Source organism: Lacerta agilis, chromosome 12 (genome assembly GCF_009819535.1).
Source record: "Lacerta agilis isolate rLacAgi1 chromosome 12, rLacAgi1.pri, whole genome shotgun sequence".
NCBI classification, from domain to species: domain Eukaryota; kingdom Metazoa; phylum Chordata; class Lepidosauria; order Squamata; family Lacertidae; genus Lacerta; species Lacerta agilis.
In genome coordinates this window covers 7612931-7629918 of record NC_046323.1, presented here as the reverse complement: position 1 = coordinate 7629918, position 16988 = coordinate 7612931, and the positions used below count along the sequence as shown (strand labels likewise).

Genomic DNA, 16988 nt, shown 5'->3' with positions numbered 1-16988 from the left:
CACCTGGACCAATTGTTTCCCATCTTTGGAGATGGTGCATACCTGGTTCCCAAAACTGACCAGATAACCTGCATTGTCTAAAGCTGAAACAGAAAGTAAACCAAATTTCATACCATCTAAAACATACACATCAATATCATCATTAAGACAAGGCATGAACATAACACCAGTTTTGGTAACAGGTCTTGTGGTTGAATCAGCCAGAGTGACTGCAGTTGCATCTTGGATCGGCCTGCAGTTCCGCAACTGGCTGCTAGGTGGCGCTAGATGTCTCCCCGCACCACTGTCTATTAACCAACGCAGCTTGGGGGTAGCAACTGTCTTTCCAACCAAGGCATATGCAGCTGCTTTGCAGTGGGCTCCAGCCCCTCCTCTGCTTGCTCTGGAAGATCCTCTTCTCCCACGACGTGGTCTTCCTTTCATCTCCCGGTTGCCATGGAAACCATCTTTGAAGTCAGCCTGATCGCAGTCTGCCTGAAGATGGTTATCAGAATTGCATAGATAACAGCGCTTAGCTGCAAAAGCTTTAACAGAGCTCTCAGCGTTTTCTCCACTCCTGGGCTTAGGCAAAAAGCAACCCCCCTTAACAGCTTTCCCTTTCTCTCTCTGCCTCCGGTCCTGTTCGTCCTGCAGCCTCCCAGTAACATAGTCCAGATTCAACTGGCTTGCAGGCATGGACTCCAGCGTTAAGGAAAGAGTCTCATAACTGGGGTCTAGTGAGCTCAGAAGGATATAGACCTTTTGTTCCTCTGAGAAAGGAACATTCAGCTGTCTCAACTTGTTGAAGAGTGCCAGCATTTTGGCCACATGTTGACGCACACAGCCTCCTTCTTGCAAACGTAACTCAAACAGCTGTCTAGTTGTATGAAGTTTGGCACCAGCTGACGTTCTTTGAAACACACGCTTAAGACACTCCCAAATTTGGTGGGCATTAGTGGCAGCGTCTATGTGCACCATCAGCTCTTCCTCTATGCCCATGACTATGTGAGCAGTAGCCCTCTGGTCTTTCTTAAGTGCTGCAGCAGCTTCAGCAGCAGGGGCTTGAACTGGTGGGCTCTGAGTACAAGTCCAAAGATCTTTAGCAATCAGAAATATCTCCATTTTCTTGGCCCAATCTTGCCAATTTCTCCCATCCAACCTTGGAAAGGGTGGCACGAAACTCTCATGGGACTGCGCCATCTCCCCCCTGGGGCTTGAGGTAACTCACGTGGCTGCAAACTCAGCACTCGCCTCTCAGCTCCCAGCTCCGGAAAACGGCTTCTCTTCACCAGCGAGGTTTCCCTGCTTTGTGCCTCAAAAGCATGGCACAAAACAGTCCTCCAGCTGGGCTATCGGCTGCCGGCCCCGCAGACATGCAGACCTCCCGTCCTGGCAATCAATCTCCTCAGGACGCCTCGCCATCAAAGCGTAGCTTCTTGGCAATAAAGCAATTAAGCCATTAAGCCATAACCTGTTTTGATAGTAGTGATATTGGGTCATAAAACCTTTGACCCAAGTAGTGCTGCTGGCCGGCACTGCAATCAATCACCTTTACGATCGTCTCCGACATCAATGGCGCCCAGGCACACTTCTGCTTCGCCCTGAGCGTTCTCCAATTGCAGAGTAACTCGCAGCGTCGCGATGGCTTTTTAGGTCTGCTTCTCCGTGGCGTCGTGAAATAACTTGACAGACGCCAGTGCTACTAAACTAAACTAGACTTTATTTAGTAGCACACACACACAAGTCCTCCAGACTTGAGCTGCATGCTTGCAGCAAACTAACATTCAGCAGTAACACAAAGCAATAAGGCAGAAGAATGCAGAGAAGGGGAAAGTGAAACCAAACCTCCCCTTTTCTAGACAAAGGAAAAGTGCCCGTATTACAGTGGGCAAGGCTAAACTCCCAGGATCAGAACGCCTCTTGCATCATTAACTCTAAGATGCCCAGAAAACCTGACATGTTGTAAAAGAAGAACTTGAAATTGCTTGGGAGCTAAGCACCATTATAAATGCTACTTATCCCCTGTTCCCTCTCTGTGGCCTCACTGTGTGTTATTCGTCTTTATTCTTCTGGCTAAAATGCACAGCTGGATGTTTTCTAACAGGAAAAGATATATATTAATCCTTTGCCAGTGATTTTCTGCGTAGCCTGTCGTTTCAGTCCAGAGATCAAAAAGAACATAAGAGAGAGCCTTGCTGGATCAGAGCAGTGGCCCATCATGTCCAGCATCTGGTTCTCACAGTAGACAACCAGATCCCTGTGGGAAACCTATAAGAATGGGTCGAGCTGGTATTCAGAAGCATTGCTGCCTCCAGCTGTGACCCTTCTTCTATACCTGGGGCTGAAGTACCAGGGGCAAGTGGGAGGGAGGCCCTGTTTCCTGCCTACTTTGCATGTACCATCCAGCATCCCCTAGCAGAATGCATGTTTCAAATAAATATGTTTCTCAAAGGTCAAGCATTCATAAGAATGCTGCCTAATCCAGGCAACCATTACTTGGAAAAAAGCATCCTGGGCTTGCGGCCTTGTGCATGCTTAAAGGTAAAGAGACCCCTGACCACTAGGTCCAGTCACGGACGACTCTGGGGTTGCAGCGCTCATCTTGCTTTATTGGCTGAGGGAGCCAGTGTACAGCTTCCGGGTCATGTGGCCAGCATGACTAAGCCGCTTCTGGCGAACCAGAGCAGCGCACGGAAACGCCGTTTACCTTCCCGCCGGAGCGGTCCCTATTTGTCTATTTGCACTTTGACGTGCTTTTGAACTGCTAGGTGGGCAGGAGCAGGGACCGAGCAATGGGAGCTCACCCCGTCGCGGGGATTCGAACCACCGACCTTTGGATTGGCAAGCCCTAGGCTCAGTGGTTTAACCCACAGCGCCACCCGCGTCCATGCATGCTTAGTTGGGAATAAACTGCACTGAACAAATTGGCGTGTGCATTCAAACAAACATGCGGCCAATAATGTCACAGTTACCTTTTAAAGAGACTTTTATTTTTGTGATTTCCTGGGATTGTTTTGTTTATTTATTTACAACATTTTGTTGTCGTTACCCTGCTCTTCAGTCAGGAAAGTATCTCAGAGCAGTTTACAAAGAGCAAAAATAATACAAGGTTGCATTTTCCCAAGTTATCCAACATCTTAAAAAATACTTATTTTTTAAAAGCAAACTTGCCCAAACTAAACAAAGAAAAAGCTGGAGCCCCGAATCACAAAAAAATGTTTTTCATTGCTGTGGTATGTTTTTTCTTTTTTCTTTTTTATAAAAAAGCTGTTAACCTAGCAGCTTTCTAACTTCCTCATAACTTTTTATGAGCTGCAGTTTGTTTTATAGTTGATAAATCTTGATATGTTCACCTCAAAATACTCCTCACCTCTTTTACCGTGACATGATATTTGAAACACAATACTAGCATATTTCAAATGTAGCTTTTATTTTTTATTTTTGGCAAATCTTTTGGATAAATATAATAGGAATCTAGTTTCTGACCCAGCATTCATATGTTTCTTTTATTTTCCAAGAGTAACGGTTAAATGTGGTCATCTGCCCCAAATGAGTTCATGTTATAATCAAGCTTTATTCTGCATATTTAGAGCTGTGAATATTGGAATAGGTAGAAAACTACTCTGGTGTAAGTGAGTACTGTACAGGATTACTTCTTGTGAACTGTCAAAATCACTCCACACACATGAAGGAATGTCCTGCCTATTTCTCCAAATAGGTTTGAGGAGACTAGCAACCCACCACAACAGGCACACAAAGCTCCAGGGGGCTGATGTGTCTTTGGCCCCCTCAATATTTGTTAGAAAGGGGCTGAGCCCTCTCAATGTTGAGGGGGCCTAGTGTCACACACATTGTAGCTTCAGTGGCCGGCTCCTCCAAGGCACTTGGCCTCCTCCAGACAACGTGACAGGTCCCCTGGATTTTTAGGGCAACCTAGCACCTCTGCACCCCAACACACATTCAAACTAATAAGTTAATAGTATCTATTTAACATCTATTTAACATGTAGAACTGAGCCAGCAAAAATTACACAACTGATCAAAGACTGCTTTAAGAAGCCATGTCTTCACCAACCGCCTGAAGCAATAGAGTAATGGGGCCTGGCAGAACTAGGCCTGCCCCTAGTTGACACCAACCGTGCCTCCTGAGGTCAAGGGATTTGAAGCAGAACCTTAGATGATGAACTTTGTGGGACAATTGAATGGAAACTCCCATCTGCTTCCTTCATGTTTAGATTCGGCAAACTGCATGAACTTGTACAGTTGAAGTTTAATACATTAAGCCGACTCTTTAAAAACATGCTTAATGCTTGCAACTTCTTCCTCCATGAAATGTGACTTCACAGTCGATACTCCTGATATCCATTAGGACAGGCTTCCCCAAACTCGGCCCTCCAGATGTTTTGAGACTACAATTCCCATCATCCCTGACCACTGGTCCTGCTAGCTAGGGATCATGGGAGTTGTAGGCCAAAAACATCTGGAGGGCCAAGTTTGAGGAAGCCTGCATTAGGAGTATCCATGGGGAGGATGGGCTTATGAAATTTGCAGTCACTATGAAGTCATGCAGTGAATGACTGGTTGGTAATTGGGGTGTGATTTTGCTGAGCTCTCCAGAACAGGGCATCTTCCAGTATTTTCTAGTCCAGGAGTCAGCAAACTTTTTAAGCAGGGGCCCGGTCCAATGTCCCTCAGACCTTGTGGGGGGCCAGACTATATTTTGGAAAAAAAATATGAACCAATTCCTATGCCCCACAAATAACCCAGAGATGCATTTTAAATAAATGCACACATTCTACTCATGTAAAAACATGCTGGTCCGTGGGCTGGATTTAGAAGGCGATTGGGCTGGATCCGGACCAGCCCATGTTCTAGTCTAAAGCCTGTTCCAAGCAGGCATGGACTTTCCATCCTTTTGCTGAGATGTGCACATGTACAAGGCAGAAGCTACATGAGTTAAGTGCAAAGGCCCAGTGGGTGCAGGCAGCTGCATCACTTGTTCAACTTGGGCTAGCTCACAGCTGAACGTGTGAACAGACTCCATTGAAATGCATTATTTGGGGGGTGACAAATCTGTTGTCATTCATTGGATGCACATGCATGTATGAACAAGTCCAGAGAGAATGAAATCAGAAGTCCTTTTGCACTCCAGGCAGTGTGAGACTTGCTGCTGAAGGAAAGGAGAAACCTATGCACTAAGCCTCAGTTTTTGCAAAACCATGAAGGTCTGAGCTTATGGGCCATATAGGAAAAGGCTTTGGAAATTTCATCTACCATGCCCATGGCATAGGAAGTTATTCACAAATGAGCTAGTACGAGCATTGACAGTTTTACTGTATGCACAAACACTGTGACAGATTTGGAAGAGAAACGAGATGGATTATGCACAGTTGCCACTTCATAGAAATAGGAACTTGGTCAAGCCTTTCCTTATTCTTCACTGTATTTCCATTTATCCTTCAAAAGTAATTGCACTTTGTTGGTGGTCTGGGTATATGCTTGCAAAGGCAACACATCGTCTGCAATCATGTGGGTAAACAGTCTATCTGATTTTAAAGTTCGTCCAATGGGGACACTGCATACATCAAAAACCAGCTACACAGTCTAGCTTTTATCTTGGCACCAGATAAACATATTTAATCCACTGGCAAGCAAGAAGTCCTTTTGTGGTGCAGCAGACCTTTCAAAATATCCAGTATTCTTAAGAACCCAAGCCAAGACACACTATATATGCCAACTTTAAAATTGCAAATAAGCGCATATGATTATAAAATTCTCAGACATATAAACTTAAAACAGCAGATACATTTTAAAAATAAACAACTGTTCCATAGGTCCATCGTTCTGAGAACTGGGAGGTATTAATTGCTTGATATGCATTTACCCCTGGTTGAACCAAGCAGAGAACAATTGTTTATGCTAGTAATTATGGAAAAGATACAATTTTCTGTCAAATATTCTGTATTTTTGGCAGACAGAATGAACCATTTGCATTACTCTTTTATTGAGCTCATTGATACTAGTTAAACTTTAGCCTAAATATAGAGTTTTTTAAGCAGTGCCAGAAATTTTGTAATATTTTTTTGCATCCTTTTGGAGGAAAAAAGAGTAGCATATTTAATAAATCATTTGCCTGACAGTGATACAGCATTTAGCTACTACTGTGTTCCAGCTGGGTTTTGCGAACAACTGACGTTGTTGTTCAAATATATTTTGCTCTTCTCATTTCTGAAGAGTAAAAATTGGGCAAAACACTTCCTGATGTTTATCACCTTCATTATAAAGGCAGGATTTTGTCAACTAATAGTAAACTCCCACTGATTTCAGTAATCGTGTTAATCCTGTCCTTATGTATCTCCCATTAATCTCAATAATAATTTGAAAGGGCTTCAGTTTGTGGTAGTCATGCCTGATATCCAGGAAAAATAATAAAATCTAAAACTTTCAGTGTTAACAAATTTTTGTTAATACAGATTCATCCTTAAGGCCTAAAATGATTATCTAAACTCATTCATTTTAAATGGAATTAATGAAGAAAGCAGTAAGATCTCAAAGTCATAACTTTCAAACCATGGCTGTGTTTGAAGGAGCATCTGTGGCATTATAAACCATGGTTTATAATGCTGTGGATGAGCACCATGGTTGTACATTCCTCCCTCTCTCCTTGCTTCCTCCCTCCTGTCACATGATCTAGTCCGAGCTTTTCGTCCTGGTTTGTTAACTGACATTAAGCCAGTTCCCAGTTTGGATGTAATTGGGAACTCAAACTTAACTCAATATTTCTGTACCAAAGCCAGTGGCAGCAGGGCAGGGTTGGAGTGTGCAGCCATAACTCATCCATGGTTTCACAAACCATGGTTTATGATGATGCAGAGAATTGAGTAGATTTTTTGTGGGTATCGGCAGAGCAGAAGAAGCAGAAGTCCTGTTGCACCAACAGAACTCTACTTCAGCTGCATTGAATACAATCCCCCCTATAATCCCAACATGTAGAAATATGAGAATCATCCATAGGAAATGGAAGAGTCTTCAGAGGTATCTGTATCTGTAACTACTGAAATTTCAATAAATAAATCCAAGGAAGTGGAAGTATTCACATTGTTGACATATAAGTATTTCACCAGTTTAATCCTCTTGGTCATCCTCTTAATCTGTGAATGGAAAGGATATTTCCCCCTATACAGTGCCTTCCCTTTAACTTTTCCTGAGCTGTTTCTTTTGGCAGTTCAGTGGATATTTAAGCCTTTTGTTGCCTGTTCTTGTTGTGGTGATTAATTGCTGTCTAGTCCCAGCCGCCTGTTTTGGGTTTGAGACATCTATTTTTGCGAGGAAGGGAGAGAGAGATTTCAAAAACTAGAATCTGCATTTTAGTTATTGGATTATTTTCCGCCTTTGAAATGCCTGCAAATTAATTCCCAACTTGCCCTTGGTTACGCTTCAGACAGAAATGGAATTTTTACCACCTCTAAAAAGTTATATTTAAAGGATGCAGTAGATGGCAGTGTAACTATACTAGATGCCAAATGATACACCGCAGCGAATGATGTTGATTTTGCTTAGCTACAGGATCTGATAATTGACTTTTGCATTCTAGCTTCACATTAGTGCCATCTCTGCTGGGACTCAAGTTACGTTGCTAGTACTATGTGGCAACAATGTTCAATTCTGCTTTTCATTTTTCGCTGGGAACCATGGGAATTTGTTAGCAGAAGTTGTCAGATGGCTTCTGCTGCTTCCCTGGAGCATGGAAAGTGACCATCATGCTATGTTGAAGCCAGGGGACAGAGTTTCCCTGACTCCTAGCACCTTGGTTTTGTTTCTGTACAACACAAAGCATAGCATAATATTAGGGATGGAGCGCCCACTTAACAACTGCCTAATTCAAGGGTCAGCAAACTTTTTTCGCAGGAGGCCGGTCCACTGTCCCGCAGACCTTGGGGGGGGGCTGGACTATATTTCTTTTGGGGGGGTATGATGCAAGAGCACCACGAGCCCCGGTGGCTACTTACGTGTGTCTTGTGAGCAGCAGGGGCTGGCGGCGGAGGAGAGACAATGAGCAGCACGCGAAAGGGCTCCGGAGAGGGGCTGCTTTAAATGGCGGCCGCTCGACCACTGCTGTTGCTGGCACCAACAAAGCCCAGCCCCCTTCCTCCTCTAGGCAGGGCAGGGAGAAGCCAGGAGGAGGGAGGGAGGAGGCACCACCGCAATGCGAGGGAGAGGGAAAGAACGTGTGTGCTGGCAATCCACATGGCGATTCCTGGACTGTCTGCAGCCCGGATCCAGAAGGCAATTGGGCCTGATCCGGCCTGCGGGTCTTAGTTTGCCTACCCATGGCCTAATTGTATGCACAGTCATATGCAAACATATGTATACTCTACACATACATAAGGACATTCAGTTCACTAAGAGACCCAACAAAGTTTGAGATATCAGTTGCATCTGATAATCCGGTTAAAGGTACTCTGAATAGTATATATGAGATTATAACTGTTTTGGAATCCTTAGGGCACAATGGTCAGGTAGAATGGAAACGAGGTAAGTTGATTACAATTTCAGAGGAACAACATGTCTAGATTTGAAAGAATGTCTCATCTTCTACTGTATGTATGAATTTTAAAGAGGATTTGTGAATGACGAAAAAGCTTATGGCACCAACTAGATTAAATGGCAATAATTTAATAAGGCAGGCTTGGAAGTGATTGATGATAATTAAACAATCAATGGCCTTTTAAACTTTGTGTGGTGGGGTTATGTTTGTTTTTACTATGTCATATATCTCGTGTGTTTTGATATTGTAAACTGCCCTGTGGTCCTTGGATGAAGGGTGGTATAGAAATGTAATTAATAATAACAGTAATAATTAATAAATAGCTGTAGTGGTGAAAACTAGTTAAAATGTATTGCTATAGTACTGCAACATTTTTGTAGCACTGAAGAATGCTTTTGACTTCATTTTCTTGCACACGTCTAATATTTCAAAACAGAAAAATGAATAGGAAATACCATAAAAGGTAGCAGTTGGGAAAGAAAGATCAGTGCAGAAAAACATGACATTGTGATTTTCAGAAAATTCTATCCCATCATCACAGGCTCAAACAAGCCCTTCAGTTTATAATGCTCATTTTCCTGGAAAATTTTCCCCTGCCCCGCCCATCCTATTGGTTTCTTTTTTATTAATAATTTTTTATTTGCAAAGTTTATTTCGATTTCCCCCTGCTTATTTCTTGACGTCGATTGGTGGTTCAGAGGCAACTAATACTCATTATTTTCCTTTCAGAGAGCAATAATCTGCAGATGGAAAGAATTATCCAGAATAAAGCAACAGGTTTTTGAACCGTTGCCAAACACTTAACACAGATTGCATGTTGTGAATATGGGAGTAGTGACTTTTTGTACAATCAAGCTAATTGCATCAAACGGGGGATATTCAGAAGTACTGCACTTTTTACAATGAGAAGCCTGACCATCACTTTCACCTGGAACAGAAATAAGCATTGGCAAATTGTCCAGTGCTTAGACGGGGAGAAATTATAACAACTAATAACTGCAAACTCATAAATGAAGAGAAAGTGTAAACACTAACAAGCTGAGCTGAGCTAAGACTGAGTTAGAGAGGTACCGTATGTGCTTGTAAGACAGGAAGCAGTTAGAATACCTGTAAGGCAGTACTTTGAAACAGTGAATGGTGCTTGTTTGTTCTGGAATGTGAGCTAAAATGCAACCCATTTTGTAATAGATGCTCTTACTTTTGCAAGAAAACATCCCAAATGTACAGCGTTGATTACTGGTGAAATGGAAATCTCTCTAGAAATATTTAATAGATGCATGCTGAGATACACACATACTTTTTTGGGGGGGGGGAGGACAAACAGACAAAAAGCAGTCTTTGTTCTTGCAGCACTCTTGATCTGATGCTTTTTCTCCCCAAAATTGCTTTCCCTTTATCTTTTTGACCCCACTTCCCAAAAAAACATTGTCTTATTTACATTCTCCATATTGGTCTCTTTGTTTTGTATTTATGCTCACCCAAATCAACCGAGCCAAAATATATTCAATGGTAATAGGATCAATGCTGGCCCCTTGCCCCATGTTTAGTCATCTCAGGTGGGACCAGTCATTTTTAATTAATCAGAAAAGCTTCGGGGGGAAGGGCACTCCATTCCCACTGGGCCATTCTCAACGAACAACACTGCTGTATCTTATTGCAGGCTTATTGTGGGCTTGTTTTCAAAATTCTTCTTTTTCAAGCCCTCTTCTGACCTGTATTTGTCAAGTTAAGTGCCCCCTCCCCTCCAAATGTTAAAAAGTTCACAAAGATCACAAAAACCCTTAAGGAATGTTCCTTCCCCACAACCTACAAAAATAAGCTAGGCCCAGCCCCTAAAACAAGATACATCCCACACATAGTTTCTGCCACACAAATTACCACCGGAGAAGAGAGACCCTTTCTTGACCATCATTAATTAATCTGCCTTGATAGTCTTATCTTTTACTGATTTGAGCCCTTTTCAGATGTTATATGAACAAGGGGCAGAAGGTTAGGAATCCACAAGCCCAGGTCTCCATACATTAATTATATTGTTTTCTCCTGCTCTGGAGGGTAGGAGTCGAGGCAATGGCTTCAAGTTAAAAGAAAGGAGATTCCGACAAAACATACGGAAAAACTTTCTGACAGTAAGACCTGTTTGGCAGTGGACTGGACTCCTTCGGGCGGTTGTGGACTCTACTTCCTTGGAGGTTTTGAAGCAGAGGTTGGATGGCTATCTGTCATGGGTACATTAGCTGAGATTCCTGCATTGCAGGGGGTTGGACTAGATGACCCTTGGGGTCCCTTCCAACTCCACAATTCTATGCTTTGTTAATTATTTGACCCAAAAGAGCCTCTTGTATATGCAGCTGTATACATGAAGGATTCTTCCCTATGCTGTTAAGATTCTTGCTTTCTCTTGGGCTGTGCAGTTTTTCATTATCTTTCGGGATCTGCGTGTTGTGATTGGATCACAGGACAAATATTGGAGCTGTCCCATAATTTTGCGTGTTAGTTGTACATGGTAAGGCGCACATGCTCTAAAGAATTTTGTTTCAATTAAATGCATATATGAGAGTGCCTTATCTCTGCTGATCTCCCTCTATTCTGGCCCGGTTTCAGAGCACTTAACAGAGATTACAGCAAAGTCAACAGCAACAGAGATTGCAGCAAATCTTCGGTTTCCTAGCAGGATCACCTGTAGATTCTCGGTTTCATGCTTCATTAATATTTATTAACTTTTCCAGCTCATTTTAATGCTTGTGGGAAGCCCTGTGCGCATATTCTTGATCCAGTTGTGAAATAATACAAGTGCCTGAAATTGTTGCAACAAACTTTTAAAGATAATTCCTGAAGCAGATGTTTTGCAAGCAGACATTTTTTTTATTAAAAGAACAGTAGGAAATAGTCTGCTCTTGCTTGTTTGGCCCTGGAGGAAATTAAAATGCATTTCTGTAATTTTGATCATAACTTCTACAAGTGTAGATTTTAATGTTCAAAGTATGCGGTTTGCGTGAAGAATAGGCACCTTTAGGGCTCCGCTAGCAGTTTTAAAGGACAATAAATCAAAAGCCTTTGCATATTTTAGGAACGCAAGTAATGTGGCAATTGTGTTATTCAATAGTTGAAGTGTTTCAGTACTTTGGAAAGTAACTATGTAATAACAATATTCCCAATATGCACAGTCTTGCAATCCTGTACACACTTACCTGGGAGTAAGGATGTAAGAAGGCATTGTTTTCCATTCTGCTTTGTAGCCATCATTTGCAGCCCTGTTTCTGTTCCCCTGCAATTTCTCTTCTGCCCAAAACTGCGCTAATCATCCCTGTGGCAAGCTTACTTAGCTTAAGTAATCTATTATGTAACTCATATAAATTATATTGATATATTATTCCACCCCATTCATTTCAATACAAAGTAAATGCAATGCAAGTCTCTCACTCTCTCTGTGTTCGTTGGCGGGTGTAATGTATAATTTGAGAACTGACAGCAACAACAGCGAATACCAATTGTATTCACTGGATTGACTTCTGTTCCAGACATCAGCCCAATGAGCGAACATGGGCAATCTCCGCACCATTTTGTTTTCATCAGAATTGTCTGACATCCCTACCTGGGACGAAGTCCCATTGTACTCAGTGGTGCTTACTCCTGAGTACACTTATCTAACATGAATTGGCAGGAGGTGGATCAGGATCAGGGCCTGCCCAAGACTATTTTGCACCTTGAGGCAAACCTTCAAGATGGTGTCCACACTGTTCCATATTCGGAAGTGTGTAGCTAAGGGTAATGCGTCACTTTGCTTAATGGTAGAGCCAGCCTTAATCAGAATCTACTTGTAGAGATCTCCAAGTGTCTTAGAATCGTAGTGTTAGAAGGGACCCTGAGGATCATCTAGTCCAACCCCCTCCAGTGCATGAATATGCAGATGCCGCATGTGGGGATAGAACCTGTGACCTTGGTATTACCAGCACCACACTCCGACCAATTGAGCTGTCCTTGAAGTAGATCAACAAAGTTTTCTGACTCACACTTTCTTTACAACACTTTCTTTACAACTCCCCACCCCCACCCCCAAAAAACTCATACTGCATAATAGCTACAGACTGTGAGCTCAGTTCAGTCCTGGTATTCAATTCCTGGGCTCTGAATTCTTTAACTGTATGGCTTTTGTACTTGGGTCTCTGGAGTCTATTTTAAAAAATGAGATCCTGCACACCTGATGTCTATGCAGCCTTGATGTATAGGGTGACACTTCAGACAGCAAGTAGAGTACTTCATGATTAATTTCCCTGTGGGGGTGGCTGGGAATTCCCTACATTCCCTACACACACACACACACACACACACACACACGGGAGAACTGGAAACCAAAAAGCTCTTTGACATTCTAGTTTTCCATTTAATCCAGTATCCTGTTCTCCCCGTGGTCAACCAGAGGCTTATGGGATGAGTCCAAAAGCAGGAGCTGAGCACAACAGCACCCCCAACCCCCACTTGTGTCTCCCACTTTTCTAACTTGGTAGCCTTACATCATGTGGAAACAAGTTCCATAGTTCAAAGCAGACACTGGTGCTGGGAACACCATATGGATAACCTCTTCCTAAATGCCCAGCATCATATGAAAAAGAGCTGAAACAGGTCACAGACAAGGGAATTCTGGACTTTTGCTGGGTGTTTAATTTGATAAAAGATTTTCAGTTTAAAAGTCACGTTTAATAGAACCGTTGCTGGATCAAATCTAATGTACAAAGGCATTTTGAATATGCTCCATGTTGGGGAAGAGGGTAATAACATCTGACTGATGGAGGCAGGCGAAAACATCACACCCTGCAGGAGGGTGAAAGCAGGTTTAAAACAGTAGGAATAACATAAATGTTTAATTACAATGAACAAAATATTGACTTAATGATCGCAATGGCATGCTGCTATGTTTGAGTAATTACTCCTGAACGGTTACCCAAACCTCTTTATTGCAATCATTTTTTGTTTATGGGAAGGACATAAAAATCCCAGTCAGGAAGAGAAGACTCAAATGTTCCACGCAAATCAAATTGTTTTAGTCAGGGGTGGGGACTTGTAAAACTACTGATTAATATTAAATGGCCAGCAAAAATGGCAACTCCGCAACTTCTTCGTTGAACAGAAGGGTTTGAAATTCCCTTAAAGGCAGCAGATTTGATTTCCTATTAGAAAGAGAAGGCACAAAAAACTGCGTTCTTATGTAGCTCCCATTGGGCAGGAGAAGTTTCTGGTGTTTGCACTCACAAGCCTATGGTCATACAAGTGTGCTTCCCTCCTGGACAGTTCACCCCAAATTACTATCACGTGTGAAGTATAAAACTTGTTAGCTATATAGGGCAGGCTTCCTCAACCTCGGCCCTCCAGATGTTTTGAGACTACAGTTCCCATCATCCCTGACCACTGGTCCTGCTAGCTAGGGATCATGGGAGTTGTAGGCCAAAAGCATCTGGAGGGCAGAGGTTGAGGAAGCCTGCTATAGGGGATCATTAGATACCAGTAGTTTCAACATCACTCTTCTAAAATAAGAAGTTTTTTTCCATAAAATGAAAACGGGCATCATTTTGGAAGGTCCTGTTGAGGTGAAAGATCTGCAAGAATCTCTAAGGGAAGTGTAAAAATAAAATAAAAAATCCCAATGTGAGTAGCAACATCTCCCCGTTTTCCCCCACTGTACTCACTTTTAAGCATTGTTGCCAAATGTATCCTAAAGCAAAATGTGAGGAGTGAGTGAGAATGTGGGAACATCATGAAGAACTTGAAGGGGAGCTACTAGAGAAGAATCTGCCAGATTAGCAACATTTCTCAGTGGTTTTTTAAACGTCTCCAAATGCAACTTCAGGGGAAATTTGGTTTGAACCGCTGACAAGAGAAGCCTCTGCTAATAGGAGTGCCGCTAAACTCAGGTTGATTTCTGGACTGAACTGATTGTGTGTGTGTGTGTGTGTGAGAGAGAGAGAGAGAGAGAGAGAGAGAGACAGAGAGAGAGAGAGAGAGAGGAAGAAAAGAAAGAAAGAAAGAAAGAAAGAAAGAAAGAAAGAAAGAAAGAAAGAAAGAAAGAAGGCATCGGACTTCCCATACCCCAATCCATATAAGTAAGGGACCAATCAGACTGGGTTTGGGGTAAAAACAAGCCACAACTTTATTGAATACAGTTGAAAGAAGCTTTGGCATGGGGCAGTCTAAATTCTTCCGGCCCACCTGCCTGAAGTGACGCATGGTCAGTCCAGGCGGGGGGTTCCTAAGACTTACATAAAATAGGGTGACCCCCACAGAGACCACTGTTTGGGGAGTGCCTTTGGCCCTGGCCCCCCTGGGCATGCGGACATGGCCACTCCCCCTGGATCCCTTTAATGGGATACCCCAGCGTTTGCAGGGGCAGGCAGAGACTACAACCTCCCCTCCATCCAAAACAAGGGATTGCCCCAATGCTCAACCAGTTGTGAGGTAGACAAAACCACCGAGTAAGAGCCAATTATCCTGGTGGGCAAATTCCTACCTGGCCCCATAAAGAACGTCGACCACCGTAAACACAGCAAAGTCATTGCCTATCAGCATAAACCGAGGGTGGGTGGGATGGGGGAAAACCCGGCGCAGGAACAAATGGGCTGAGCCCCAGGTGCTGGCTGCTTAAATGGGCAGGGGGCGGACCTGAGGGAAACCCACCGTTGGCTCTATTGGTTCCACCCCCTGGCACAGCCCACGTCCCAGCCTGCATCCCCATTCGCCAATGCAGGGTGCAGGCTAAGATCCGGCTCCTAATAGGCGGTGGGGGCTTATGCCTCCTCCACCTATCAGGAAGGGCACTGCCGTTTGAATTCCACCATCGGGGCCCCAGTGGGGCCTCTTCTGTCTAGCAGTGCTGCTGCACCAAGAGAGGTGAACAGACTTACCCAATTTATCCTCACAGCAACTCTGTAACATAGATTAGGTGGGGAGATGGTGACTGGTCCAGTACGATTCATGGCTGAGGGAGTTGTGTTTAGCAGCAACTTGGTGGAATTGTGCATTGTGGTGAAGCAGGTAAGTCTCTTGCTAACCCATTACTTGCCTGCCTAAGAACTCTGAGGATTAGATTTCAGTTCAGAGCGCCTGAATTCAGCTTTCAGATCTTAATATACAACCTGCTCGCAGGGTAAAGACAACAACTGTTCTTGTTGCTGTACCAGCTATTGTCCTGATACTACTGTTGTTGCCAACCCCCCCCAGCCACTTTTCACGCTAGCGACCACAACTGTCTTAAATTTTTTTTTCCCTGAACACCACCACACATATGCAGACACAATGACCATATATATCTTATTTGCACGTGCATGTGAAATTAAAAAGGCGATGAGCAGCAGTTGCCGTCTGGAAATGGTAGGCCAACCAAGAATAATTAAATTAAAGGTAAAGGGCCCCTAGACAGTTAGGTCCAGTGAAAGGCGACTATAAGGTGCTGCAATCAACTCGCTTTTCAGGCTGAGGGAGCTGGCGTTTGTCCACAGACAGCTTTCCGGGTCAGAGGGACAGAGGCGGAAGGGGGAAATCGATACTGTGGATCCCTCAGACCAAACGCCAACCCAGATATCCGTTCCCATTCACATCTATGCAACGTATCGTACCATCCAATCCTCCCTCGTGTCCCATTCAAGTTACTGGAACACCAGTCCAAAAAAATCACCTTAAGGACTTTGCAAATTGCGATGCGTGTATAAATCTTCACGGAGATTTCTTTTTCACTTGCAGATGGGCTTCTTCCGCAGAAAATACAAAGAGATCATTGAGGCTGAGAAGAACAGGCAAGAGAATGAAGACAGCTGGGACTGGGTGCAGAAAAGTCAGTAAGCTTCTGGAGGGGAACCTTGAAAGCCCGTTCATGTGATACACACTCGCTACCCTATTGATCCTGCTCTTGTATCTTCCATATGTGGAAGAAGGAATCTTCTCCAGATTTTTCGGAGGCCTTGTTGACGCTGTTGTTCATCATCATCTTAAGCTAGGGAATGTATCCTGAGGCAACCACTGCAGGCATGCCAGGTGACTGGAGCAATTTGTACTTCCTGGAAGAGATGAACTTTGATAACTGAGCTGCAGTGCAGAACAATATTTATGAATCCAACACATGTGGTATATACCCTCAGGGGAAGACTGTTGCCTAAAAAAAGTATTTTTTATAAATATAAGCTTTTTATACTGATTTTGACTTTTTTATATATTTGTATCAATGTTTTATGTTTTCTATTGAATAGCTATATATATATATATATAGTTCACTAACAGTGCAGTCTTGTACACGTCTACTTATAAGTAAGTCCCATTGAATTCAATGGGACTTCCCTCCAGGTAAGCGGGTATAGGACCGCAGCTTAAAGCACTGATATCCAGCTGAAGTCTTGGACATGCATATATCAACCATACTGTACATTTGAACTTCAGTGCAGAAGAGGCAAGCAGATGAAACACCCTACGGACACAATCCA

At 43.2% G+C, this 16988-nt stretch overlaps 1 protein-coding gene across 1 annotated transcript in view; it reads left to right on the top strand.

Annotated features, from left to right (window-relative positions):
* The window catches only part of ITGA9 (integrin subunit alpha 9), a 212925-nt gene extending 196220 nt beyond the window's left edge, over nucleotides 1-16705 (top strand). Inside the window, exon 28 of the mRNA XM_033164920.1 lies at nucleotides 16255-16705. Coding sequence (XP_033020811.1) covers nucleotides 16255-16353 — 99 coding nt within the window. The 3' untranslated portion in view covers nucleotides 16354-16705. The remainder of the gene's footprint in view (nucleotides 1-16254) is intronic.
* The last annotated feature ends 283 nt before the right edge of the window (nucleotides 16706-16988 follow it).